Genomic DNA, 14,570 nt, shown 5'->3' with positions numbered 1-14,570 from the left:
AACAAAGAGCTGTGACTGAATTGGTTCAACAAGGTAAGGAATTTATCAAAACTAGAAAAAAAATTATATGGTATTATATGCAAATAGTTATTTCTTAAAATATCTAAATATTTTTTTATTTGAAACATTGATGATTAACATTATATGTGCATCAACTTATGCAATTTTATGAAACAATGTGATACCACTTCTTATTTTAAATCATCTTCATAAAAATGAAATTAACTTTAAATATATAATATTAAAGTAATATAAATCTATTCAAATAATTAAAACAAATATAATTGTTGTAATATTATATACAATATAAATACATATTTAAATTATAGTATCATCAAAAATTTTAAGTTCCTAATTCTCAGGCAGTTAAAGTAATAAATTAGTATTTGTTATAGTAACATGTAGATTTAAAATTCACTTTATTTTCCTGATTTCAATTTGAGTTTAACTATTCGTATCACTTTCAAATCTAACATAATCAAACTACAACAGAATTGATAGATGCAAAATCTTTTGTGGCATCATGAAAATCGATTGTCATTTTTTAAGATTGCTGCACATATTACATAGTATTTCAGAATTTATCGTTACTTGCTTTTTATAATTTTATTTAAGCTTTTAAAAGTGTTCTAATGTAAGTTTTAAATTGAAACTGTAACATTTGTTTCATGAAATAGCTTGATATATGATAAGATACAAAAACTATATATTATGAATCCTAAACATATGATTTTAGAAGATGAAACTCCCACAAAGAAGCGTAAACTAAATAATAAAGAATCTGATGATAATGAAGAACAATCTGAAGTAACATCAAGCAAAGCCATTTTAGAAGCAGTGAAATCCATAACAGAGTTTACATCAGAATCACCATCAGATGACACTCCGAATACCTCAACTGATTTAAATATATCAGATATTTCAAATGAAGATAAATCAGAAACTGCTGGTAACAGTACTTTAGCTGATGACACAAGTGTATCGGACATGGCCAATACTTCACAGTTAAAATTATTAGAAATCGATATAGATGAGGTGTTGCACCTTATAATGGTTGAATAGGTGATTATAAATTATATATATATATATATATATATATATATATTTGCATATTTATTATATAGAATGAGGGTAATCATATTTATAGGTGTAAGGATAATTAAGTTGTAATATATAGGTATATAGATATGTATGTAAATGAATATTTAATTAAATGTATTTATTCTATAACTTTTTATACGATGTGTTATAGCGAATATTTTTTTCATAAATTCATTAAATTTGACTTATGATATTTTTCTTTATTATTGTCATTGAAAAAATTGCATAAATGTTATATGTTTATAATGCCAATGAATTATAAAATATGTTCTTGTTGTCATAAAGTGAATTTGAAATAGATGATTAAATATTTTACTGACGAGCAGGTATTCAGCATCACAGACTTGTACCAAATTAACTGACTACTGAAATAGATATTTTGAAAATTTAGTTATATGATGACGCTTTTGTGATAAAATAATATGGAGCTGTTTTATGCTCTTTATGAAGTATAAGCTTATTATAATATATTCTCAGATTGATTACAAATGTCTATAACTATTTTTAGTTTTATAAATATGAAATATTTCCAATAACTATAATCAATTATTTAATTGAACTATTGTCATAATAGAGATTTCAATATTATGTTATAATGTTTTTGTAATCATTGTTTATGTATCATAATATATTTGATCTTTTTTTAATCATTTAATGCTTTAAATATTTATTTAGAATATTATTGCATATATATTTTACATTATTTTAATTGCAATGTTATAGCATTATCTCTAAGTGATTAGATTCTGTTATCGTTAATTGGTATCCTACTGTTAGCTATAATTTTAAATAATTGTAATAGTTCTTTTAAAATTATAGCTTCTCTATAAATATAGATTTTAGTTTTTTGCCTGTACTGGCTTGTTTAGCTCGGAATGGCTACTCAAAATAAAAAATGGTAATAAATTTTAGATTATGCGCAAACATAGTGTTCACAGTTTTGATGATTTTCTGATTGAAGAGAAATATATATATTTCTTTAGTACATCTTAAAATACAATATAATAATATTAGGTACAGTTCTTTATTAGAATTTTATTTGTATTCTGTATAACGCTATAAAAATAGACGTTTCATTTGTATTCCTCCCATAATATAAGGATAGGATTGCAAATCTATTATACCTGATATTTTTATAAAAATATCAACGATCAACGAATCAACGACGAAAACCAAAATCGTTGACAAAAATTTGTATCCGCACACACAGGTATCCCAAAATGTTCAGAAACCTTTGAAACGTAAAGATATATAAAAAATTTCAATTTCGAAGTACATAATCAGAAAGTGGTTAAGTGACTTTTGGTTTTTGTTAAGGTGCGCCACACCTAGCGAACGAACATAAATGAACGTACCAGAACGAACTGCAACAGCATAGTGTGGCGCCACAACGATCACTAACGAACCTAAACAAACATGGCGAGCAATGTTCCGCAACTTGTCGGTACATCAAAGGGAATTGTTCGTTCATGTTTAAACTCGTACGTGCAGTGTGGACCCTAGTGTAGACGCTACCACGAATGTTGACAAACATTTTTCCTTTTTCATGTTAAAATGTGCATTAATGCATTGATTTATGTTGTGTTTATTATAAGATATTGCTGTTATTGACAAATTTTGTAAATTTGATGACTTTAAATAATTTTGCTCTTTCTCGCACTTTAAATAATAAATCTGACGTTTCACGGTATATCCTCGAACAAAAAGATTGAAGCCCTCATTGCTTTAAGGCGATTGTTTGGAATTATTCGCGTTCGTTCGTGTTCCTGTTCGTTCTTCTTTGTATTTTCTTGTTCGACATGTTCGTTCGTGTTTGTTCGTTAGGTGTGGACGCACCTTTATGTACTTCAAGTCATAGTCAACACAGCAACGTATGTAAACAAATTTAATGTAACGTCAAAAATTTGATAGTTTTTCGTTATTTATTTGTTATGTGAACGTTAATTAGTTCATAAATGCTATTCTATTATTTCACTATATTGCTTCAATCATTATTTAGATTTTAAATGACCAATTTACTGTTATGATCAATTATTGAGATAAAATATCCTTTCCTAACCTAAATGTGTTCGATTTCTTCACGACTTGTCCAAGTGAAATATTAAAGATAACTTTCAAAATGTTGGCTACAAGATACATAGAATCTGGTTTAGGAGAACCCGAGCAAGATGCAAATACAGCTCTTACAGAACTCGACAAAGCCCTTAGGGCCACAAAAATAGGCGATCAATGTGAGGCTATTGTTCGTTTTCCTAGATTATTTGAAAAGTATCCATTTCCCATTTTAGTTAACTCTTCACTATTAAAACTCGCTGAAGTTTTTCGTGTAGGTAATAATATTTTACGTTTATGGATATTGAAAGTTTGTGAACAAACTGATAAACATTTAGACAAAATTTTAAATATTGATGAGTTTGTTCGACGTATTTTCATTGTGTACAGTTCTAATGACCCAGTAGCTCGTGGATTGGCTCTTAGGACTCTAGGAGCCGTTGCTAGAATTATTCCTGAAAAAGAACAAGTCCATCATGCAATTCGCCAATCTTTAGATAGTCATAATTCAGTGGAAGTTGATGCTGCAATAACAGCAGCTATGCAGTTTGCAGCTCAGAGTAAAACATTTGCTGTGTCGATGTGTGGTAAAATGTCAGATATGATAGAAGGACAAGCCACTCCAGATAATAGGAAACTACAGTTGATTCCAATTCTACAATACATGCATCATGATGCCAAAACGGCTGCTTTAGTTCGTACACTTTGTTTGAATTTACTATCAAAATACCCTGCTGAGGAATTCATCATAACAACTTTAGAATCTTTAACGCAATTATCAATATCAACAATGGTTGATGTGCCTGCCCAAGTTTCATTGCTACTTCTATACCTTAAAGATCCTAGAACTTTAGTTAGATCTAGAACGCTGCAATGCTTGAAAAGATCTTGCAGTAAAAGGTGCTGTAAAATGGCCTTTAGAAGCTATACAAGCCATAGTACAAGCTGGAATGAATAGAAATATCAGCGCAAGAGAAAAATCTAAGATCTTAATGGTACTTTTAAAATTAGCCGATAGTCCTGTAGGATGCCAAGTAAAGATAACTGAATCTGATCACTTACAGACATTATTGCTTTGATTCATTAGTTCATCCGAATGGAGAGACAAGCTGCTGTGCTTTAGAAGTTATCACATGCATTTTAGGGCATTATTATAAAGAGAACAAAGGGGCTGAATTAAAATTACAGATAGTTGAGTACAGCATAAAGAATCAGTTAGAAGTTCAGTTAGTAACAGCAAAAACTGAAAATATTTTAGTGCGAATATTAAAATGTGCCGTTCAGCTTGCTGCTTTAAGTGAAAACTATTCTAAGTATTTTACTAAATTTATGTTCGGTATGCTGAACCAGACACCTGGATATTCAGTTGCACAATGTTTGCTTGTCACTGAAGCTTTAGCTGCAATTAGTGCAAATTCACGAGATGATAATCCCTTACTGATTTATTTATCTGATATAATGAAAATACTAGAAAAAAATACAAATATTAATTACACCAATGATAAAGAAACTCAATTTATTGAAAGATTGTTTACATTGATATTACAGATATCGCTAATTACTAAACTTGAAATGAGGTAATTATTATTAATATAAATGCATATTGTATATTTTTAGTTCTCAAAATATGAAAGGTTTCATAAAATAAAATTTTGGCGAAACTCACAATTTTATATACTTTTTTCTTAATATTATTCAGTAATTATCAAGTATTATTTAATTGCTATGTTATTGATTTTTTTGTTTCAATATATTTTGATTAATTTTAGACACAAAGAGCAAATGAACAAAACTTTGGAGACAGTTTCATTATGGTCTAAATATAAAATTGCTCGATGTTGTGCAAGATATGGACATCATGAGATGAGCTTTCCGTTGTGGAAATGCTTATCAGAAGAAGTATGGTCAGAACATTCACATTTCTGGTTTGATGCCCTTTACGAAATGTCTCTGGGAGAATCCATTTTGCAAGGAGCAGAAAATGTTTCCAATTGTAAGTAAAGACTATATCTATTACTATTACTTTCTGTAAAGACTTTCTATTACTCTTACTATTACTTTCTGTTCTGTTTTACATATTTATAAAATATACTATTTAACTCGCATATATATTTTTGCACTCTAAGTTTTGTTTGTAAAAGGATTTTATGCAAGTCAATATATTAATATATGGATTATAATTGGACAACAAAATTTCAGAAAATGAAACAGATATTAAATATTAGTGGTGTGCTGACTCGAAAATTTCCTTATTCGAGTGATACGAATCAGAATCAAATCAAGCCTAAATATTGACAAACAAAAGCTAAGACGAAAACAAACATCAATGTAAAATTATGTTAATTAGTTGGTATTGGTACAATTAAAAATAAATTAATTTATGAGTGATTAAAAGTATTCCGAGTGGATTTATTACACATAATTGAAAACGAACGAACACGTTAACTCGGAGAATTTTCTAAAAGCAAATTTTCACAAATCAATAATTTTTATAACTGAACCAGTTTCCGTAGGACTTTAACGGTTTAGTATGTTTATTAAGATCAAGTACTCTATCGTTATACCAAGTAAATTGTCTAATATTAATTTTAACAAAAGTCAAAAAAAAACTACTCATTTTCTCAAACTTTGATGAATGTTTAAAATAACTATTTGTTGTAAGACCATAATATTTCAGTAAGTTCTATAAAACCATGATATATCGCCAAAAAAAGTTCCATGAAATTCGGCTTAAATTTTTTTTCAACAGTTAATTACAATAAAACGGCTCGGTAGGTTTAATCCTAAAACTAATCAGTATCATTCCCAAATAACATGATTCGAACAGTTTTTGATTTTTTAAAATCGATTCGGTAGTATGAGCTTAAATGTGGACGTAAAGTTTAACACTTTTTTCCAAATTATAAAAAAACGGCTTGCCATATCGTCGCACAAAACATACAAACGATAGTCCTCATTGAGATACATCAAATGGCTTTTAAATTTCTGAAATCGGTTCAGGCGTGTTTGAGCAAATATTGATGAAAGGTTAGAGGAAACGATACTAATTTTTTCAAACTTTAACGAATTTTTAAAATTAAACGACTTGTAAGTCCGTAATTTTTTAGTGTGATCTATAAGACTATGGTATCTACCGTCAAAAAAATCCATAAAAATCGTCGAAATTTCTTTTTTTGACACTTTATTACAAGAAAACGGCCCCGTCGATCTTTACCAAAAACTAATCAGCACGATTCCCAACCAATATTTTTCGAACGGTTTTTGAATTTTTAAAATCGATTCAGAATTGCGGGCTAAAACGTGGACGAAAAAATTTTCATTTTTCTGCTATTTACTGCTTGGCCGATCGTCGCACAAAATTGATAAACGCTAGTCCTCATCGAGATACATCGAATGGCTTTTAAATTTTTGAAATTGGTCCAGTCGTTTTTGAGAAAACCTCGATTTACGGCAAAAAATCTGTTCACATACACGCACACACATATACACACACACATATTTCCAAGTTTGGTACCATTCGATTCAGAATGGCTTGAAACGTCGAGAAATCATAAAATCGGATTTTTTGATAGGCCTCTTTGATGAAAACATAAACTTCTCCTTCGAGAAGTTAAAAATGGTTGAGTTTCACCAATATACTTGACCAAATAAAAATTATAAACTATCAAAAAAATATATTACAAATATTATTAAAAATGATTTCATTTTGAAGACGGTTGAAATATTAGACCAAGAGCCCCGTGGGCGGATGACAGTATGTATTTTACGACACCTGAGATTTTGTGCATCGATTCCTCTATACCTATCCTACATGAAATGGGGACTGACTAAGCCCAAGTGGCGGACACAGCTACTGCGCAGCTGGTAAGGTACCTTTTTTTCGCCCATATCCGAACCATTTTACGACGGTTGCCGTTTCGAAAATTTGAAAATATAATATTATTACTATCGTAAAATACCAATGGCAGACGATTATCGCGCGGTTAACATGGTGGCAGACGATTTTGAAAATGCAGAAAAAAATTTTTTTGAATGTATTTTACGATGTCTGCCATTTACATATTTTATTCCTTATAGTATCAAAACCTTATATTTATCACGGCAGACGTGTACCTAGGGCTTACAATACCGGGATTCCGTGATCCCGAATACCGGGATCCCGGACGATTTTTGTCCGGTGTTCAATACGGTATTGATACTAAAATACCGGTATTTCGGGATTACGAAATTTTGTTAAAAATTTAACTTACACAATACACATACACGAGTTTTACACTTTATTTGTGTATTGCCGACTCGGCTCAGTCCAGTATGACACATCTTGTCGATGCCGGCAAGATAAAGCGATTGTCTATATATTATATACGATCTAATGAATGGAACCCATTTATACAAAGTATTAGTCGTCCACGTGCATTGTCTTCATATCTAATTCGTTATCAATGATATTTTAACAAAATATACAGTCGACACGTTATAATACTCTATTTGTATATCTTCCTTCAATCATTCGTATTATCGTATTCATTATTTTTTATAACTTATAAAAATTTACAAGTCAAATCATTGAGTGATAAATTGTTTGATAATCAATGATAATATTGGTCTCGTTGCAGATGCTTAGAAATCGTTCATATAGAATAATTTTATTTATTTATTAGGCAATCAGTAAATACAATAATTTTCTATAAGCCTTTGTGAAGTGCTGATATCTATTTATGATTTGTTTATAAACTAAATACCCTATACTAAGTACTAATTCATATCGACTAATCATGTACTCGTATTATTTCTTTATGACAATTGTGCCGACAAGTGTAGCATGAGGAAAGACTTTTTCGGCGTGTTATATTTGTACTAAAATTCGGCCCTCGCTTGAAGATTGAGCAATTGATTGTTTATAATTTTTAGAAACATATTTTAATAAACAAAATATAAGTTATTAAATTTATAATTCCATACGAGCCTATTATATGTAAAGTGTGTATATAGAAGTTAATATATAATTGTTTACTTGCAAGTTTTTTTCTTGTATCTATCTACTCTTATTATTTATGTGATAAAATAATTAATATGTACTCATTTTAAAACAATAATAATGTTAATATGTCAATAAAACAACTGCAGTAACTAAAAATATGACTAGTAAAATTTTCATTGATAATACCGGTATTAATACCGGGATCCCGGTATTACAAATTTCAAATATCGAATACCGGTATTCAGATTTTAATACGGTTTTGAAAGCCCTACGTGTACCTAGTGGACCAACATCAGCAGAGTTAAAAAACTCAGCTACCATTTGGCCTGATAGTATGCATAAATCTCCATGTTTTATACCGATATAAGCAATTCTTTCATAATGATAAAACAAATTAATATTTGTTAGTTTATATGTGACATTTAATAATGTTGATGAGCGGAAAAAAGATTTTTTACGCTAAATTCGTAAAGATTAAAGTATACAAACGATAACAACAATTATTGTAATGTTTATTCTATTTTTTTATTTATTTTAGTCTAATTTCAAAATATTGTATAAAAATAAAGTTATACAATATTTATTATATATATATATATATATATATATACTTTCTTTATTTATTATAATCTCGGAGCCATATCTCGCTTTTGATGATTCCTCATCATCCGCTGAATCAGATTCTATAAAATAATAATCAGATGTAAATAAAAATTATTTGAAAATCCAACTGAAGATGTTTGATAAAGACGAGATTCTCCGACCATACTTAAAAATTAAGCTGAATAGTATTAAAAAGATATTGTTGTGGGTTCTTTGTTAAGCGTAGCAAACATTTTTTGAAGATCGATTTTTTTCAGAGAATTGTAAGGTCTTTTTTTTGTTAAAGAAGGCTGGATTGAAATCACAACCAGTAAAAGCATGACAACAAATTGAAATTCTGGCAAACAACTAACCAGTTCACTTCGTGATGTTAATATGGTTATTTTCAACCCCATTTAGCATCCAAATATTTGAATTACTATATTTCTTAGTTATGTCATATTACCAATTCATATAACCAATATTATACTGATATTTTGCAGTATCGAAGGCTCTAATAGGAATATTGCAACGATATGCTCAGCGATGTTACGCGCGTTATTGATAATGTTTGTGTCAGGTTCTTCATGTGAAGTACAACAAAAATCTTCAACAACACACGATTGGACATTTGTGATTATCATTGTATAATTGACAGTCTCAGAAATTCAAATAAATTAACAAATTTAAATAAAAAATATCGATCTTCAACAAGGGTTTGCTACACTCGGTTTAGCAAAAAAGAAAATTTAACAGGAAACCACCTAAGATATTTGCCAAATATATAATGCAAAAGGACCTAAATGACGTGGTTCTTGGACGGTACAAACTGTTCATTAATAACTATAAAGTTTGCAATGTCAATGAACAATTCAGCAGAAAAAATTCTAAATTTTGGTGCAAGTTCAATCTCGTGTTTTATCAACAATTTTTAAGAGCCCACTATAACTATATTAGGAATAATATCTATAACAAGCAACCAACATTGTGGGCGCATTAAAGTATGGTCGGAGAATCATGTCTTTATCAAACATCTTCAGTTGGATTTTCAAATAATTTTTTATTTTACATCTGATTTATTATTTTATAGAATCTGATTTAGCGGATGATGAGGAATCATCAAAAGCGAGATATGGCTCCGAGATTATAATAAATAAAGAAAGTAATATATATATATATATATATATATTATATATATATATACAATAATTGTTGTTATCGTTTGTATACTTTAATCTTTACGAATTTAGCGTAAAAAATCTTTTTTCCGCTCATCAACATTATTAAATGTCACATATAAACTAACAAATAAAACATGGAGATTTATGCATACTATCAGGCCAAATGGTAGCTGAGTTTTTTAACTCTGCTGATGTTGGTCCACTAGGTACACGTCTGCCGTGATAAATATAAGGTTTTGATACTATAAGGAATAAATATGTAAATGGCAGACATCGTAAAATACATTCAAAAAAAATTTTTTTTCTGCATTTTCAAAATCGTCTGCCACCATGTTAACCGCGCGATAATCGTCTGCCATTGGTATTTTACGATAGTAATAATATTATATTTTCAAATTTTCGAAACGACAACCGTCGTAAAATGGTTCGGATATGGGCGAAAAAAAAGGTACCTTTACCAGCTGCGCAGTAGCTGTGTCCGCCACTTGGGCTTAGTCAGTCCCCATTTCATGTAGGATAGGTATAAGAGGAATCGATGCACAAAATCTCAGGTGTCGTAAAATACATACTGTCATCCGCCCACGGGCTCTTGGACTATATATTTTCAACTTAGTTTAGATTTAGAATAATATATGACGAAGCATTTCTGCATCACCAAATCATAACAATATTTAGAATTATGGTTCATTTGATAGTGTGTTTAATTTATTTGTCTAAACCGAAAGCTGAATGTAAAGTGCAATGGCGAAAAAAGTCAGTCCATGATCATAAAGATTGCTATTATTTCATTGTCGTAATTTTACCATTACTTGCATAATGATTTACTTGCCTGCTGATGTTTAATAATTGTTTAAAGGAAATTTTATATTCAAAATTTTAATCAATGATTTCATAATAGAGGTTTATTCTGATAACATTTAAAATCCATATTACTACATATATTATAAAAACAATGATAAATCATGTTTTGAATCTATTGAATTAATTATGGTCTCTAAATACATATCTATGATCAAAATTAAGTATTAATATTTCACAAACACAAGGAGCTATCGAGGAACACAAAGTCGCTGTTGTATCTGCACATGTGTTCAGAAGTTGAATGGCTTGTGTGCAATCGAGTAACTCGAATGATTGGATTTATACGGATTATGCGAGTATCTCTAATGAGTCGATAGAAGCCGAGTGGCTTGCATGATTTAATTCACTTCTATATTCATATTTATTAAAATTTATGTTCATGCATATCGTATCACAGTAAATATTTCGAATCGGGTTGTTAAGGGCTTGATTCGAATGATTCGAATCACTTGATTCGAGTTGGCATCACTATCAATTATATAATATCAAAATTAGTAATAGTTTGTAATATAAAGCTGTTCCATCATACATATTATCAAGAGCACTCTTTAGCGCGCAAAAATAAGTACATTTTAAAATAATTGTTATTGGTACATTTATATTTTTTGGCTTTATAGTTGTTTCCTTATTAATTAGCCAATTGTGATATTGTTTCTGGTGCATCTAGTTAATTATAGATTGTATACATTTCAGACCTCGAAGGTGTGAATGCATCAACGAATAGATGCATACCCGATATCTTAAATCAATCTATAATTCACTACAATCGTGCCGTGACCGCTATGACAGCTGCTAGTTCTACAGCTATACCTATGTCTTTTCAAATAGATTATTTAAAACTAAGATTAGAGTTCTTACAAACTTTGCTGCAAGTGACATTATGCTGTTATTTGGTCTACACGCCTCCGGCTTATATCAGCCAGTCCGTCGCACAAGTTAACAAAGATGAATTGTTAAGATATGGACCAATAATTGTGGAACTTCGTAAATGTGTTACCTTTGCTTAAGAAAAATGAGGAAGCATATATAAATTTGTATCAAAAATCATTTGATGCAGACCCTGCTACTTTGGATTTACTGCAATTGTTGAGGTACCGAAGTAATGTTCTTGCCACTTCCATAGAACGTATGTGTTACACCAGAGATGTTCATTTTGAACAACTAACCACAAGCTATATTACAAATCCAGAAAGACGCAGTTTGCTTCAACATTGCAACATGATAATGGATATATCTGACAAATTTCAGGCAAGTCTTGTACCAGGTGTTGCTAAAATGATAACTCCTAAAAACTGCGCAGTTTATTAGAACAAGTAGCGCTCTTATGCGCGGCACCATTCTGCATGCCTAGATTTTTCTTCCAGGTTCTTCAAGTACTTCGTTGAAACTGAATATCACTCCTGTCCCCAGAGTTCAAGGAGAACCCATAAATCATGTTCCAAATACCCATCTAGTAGTAAAAGTTGAAGGTATAGTCCAATACACACTGGCGGCAAAATCTACTTTTCGCACAGTGGCGCAGATACATCTAATTGAATTCAGTGCTCCAAACTAAGCTGGGCGCAAATATTGATGTAAAGCCATCAGATGCGAGTCAATTTTTATCTCAGACTGTTAAGCCTAACCATGACTATTTCTCGGGGAGTTTTTTGTTGACTTTAGGAAATCCAGGATTATGGGTAGCAAATATCGAAGCAACTATCATCGATGAAGATGGAAAAGTTTGGAAGAACGGCTGCAAGGGTTCACTTACAATTAAAGTTTTGGATGATTCATCTAAAACCACATCAGGGTCAGTGACTAATAAGATAATTGTTACTTGGAAATATTATTATGAAATAAATAGCTAATACTACAAGAAATGAGCAATTTAAAATGAAAGAAAATGATGTGAATAAATATGCAAAAGAGAAATAAGTGTGTTTCAGATATGATAGTGAATTATTGAATGATTTACTTGAAATGTGAGTTCATACGAAGTTTTTAAAGAAATTCATCATTAACCTTCAGTAGTCACTGAAGAACTACTAATATATGATTTGTATTTATTGTAAATATTAAAAGTTGTTTTCATGAAATAGTAGTTATGATTAATAATTGTTACACATATAAAAATATCAAAAAAATGAAAAGATCACACTGTAATAGATAATATTATGACAAAAATATATGGAAGTCAGACAAAAAAATGAAACCAGTTTTTAAAGTACATCAAGCGATATGTATATTATTAAAATAGAAAACCTAATATATATTATGGCGGCATATTCATATAAATTTAGCACACAACATCTATAGTAACATTACATACAAAGATTTTGGATTGTTCCTTGGTATATTATTACAATTAGTTGATATATTAATTGTTATTTTCTACAATTTCATTTATTTTTCTATATTTATTTCTCACTTGTTGCCCAGAGTATTTAAGAATAAAAAAATCAGATTAGTATCACAAGCATTAGGTACAATTAATAAAATATAAATATGGATTTCAAAAACGTATTCATCATATTAAAAAAATGTCAAAGCAACTCAATTTCAGTTATTGAAAAAGTTCCCATAAATCTCTTATATTTTATTCACAATAAAACACGTGTTTAATAATAAATTTCTAAATATACTACATAAATTGCACAATATTTAAATTAAATTATAGTAACAACTAATTTTGACTAATAAGTATTTGAATATTTGTTTAATATAATGGCTACAATGTGTAATTCAGCACTATTATCAAATAATTAAAACGAGATTTAAACGGTTTTATATGTTTAAATCATAATCAAATGATTTTCAAATCTAGTAGAAATAAACCATCACAATTATTGATTGGAAATATTATTTAACAATCTGTTGTATTCAATCAATAAAAAATGCTGATGGCAAAAAGAGTATACCATTAGTTTAATCTGCAATATTAATTATAAGAAGTTATATTTATCATGCCATCAACAAAATTGTTATCTGTGTATGGCATAATAATATAGCCAGCCATGAATATTGAAGTTATAAATCGAACACTTGAAATTAACCATTATTTGTATAAGTATTCATTAGTAATATCAAAACCATATCATATGATATAATAAAAAACATCCAGATCCAAACCAGTAATATCACAAATAATGAGATATGTCGTTCAATATATTTTTCATGTCCAAGACTAATATTTATATTAATTTAGCTAATATCAGTTCATTCTGCTACAATTTTATGAACATTTTATTGAGTATTAAAAGAGCCTAATCTCCAAATATGAATAGTAATGAAAAGTACATATAAGTAAACACCAAAATAATCCATTGGGGTTCCAATAGATTATATTCATAATTAATATTACTTTACACGTTGTTATATTTTTATTGGTAGGAGTAGTGATTATTAAAGTTCTTGAAAATGATATTTAAGAAAAATATCAATTTTTTTTATCAAATGCTGGTGTATGGAATTATATATACAATTTCATTTATAAATTGCCAAATACTAGTTTATAGTTGATTATATTTTCTATTCTGTCCCATCACAAATAAATCAATTCTTTTTTATATTCCCTCCATTTGCTTTCAGCTTCAGTAGTAATCACTACTTCTATCAATAATCAACATGCAATACCCTAATTAAGAGAGTAGATTCAAATATCATTTTATTAATTCTAAAGAGTATTCTTAGGTTGATCGATATTTTAACATGTTAAAAGGAAAACTGAACGACTTGCTTTCTATATTCTCATTTTAATAGCAGATTGCTTTTGAATTAGGTATAATATCTATATTATGCAAATAGAGCACATCGAATTGTAATATTTGATC

The 14,570-nt window shown here is 29.3% G+C and overlaps 1 protein-coding gene across 1 annotated transcript; it reads left to right on the top strand.

Annotated features, from left to right (window-relative positions):
• The first annotated feature begins 3,220 nt into the window (after positions 1-3,220).
• On the top strand, positions 3,221-12,608 carry LOC113385588 (integrator complex subunit 7-like). Its single transcript, XM_026623438.1, is given in 8 exon segments — positions 3,221-4,058; positions 4,241-4,730; positions 4,923-5,146; positions 11,452-11,753; positions 11,755-12,057; positions 12,099-12,129; positions 12,132-12,306; positions 12,308-12,608. Coding segments are annotated over 8 exon segments (2,664 nt in total).
• Positions 12,609-14,570: the final 1,962 nt, after the last annotated feature.

The sequence above is a fragment of the Ctenocephalides felis genome, unplaced genomic scaffold (genome assembly GCF_003426905.1).
Source record: "Ctenocephalides felis isolate EL2017-DRISC unplaced genomic scaffold, ASM342690v1 CF-g0.4_SCAFFOLD_03571, whole genome shotgun sequence".
NCBI lineage: Eukaryota > Metazoa > Arthropoda > Insecta > Siphonaptera > Pulicidae > Ctenocephalides > Ctenocephalides felis.
This window is presented reverse-complemented; position numbering and strand designations above follow the sequence as displayed.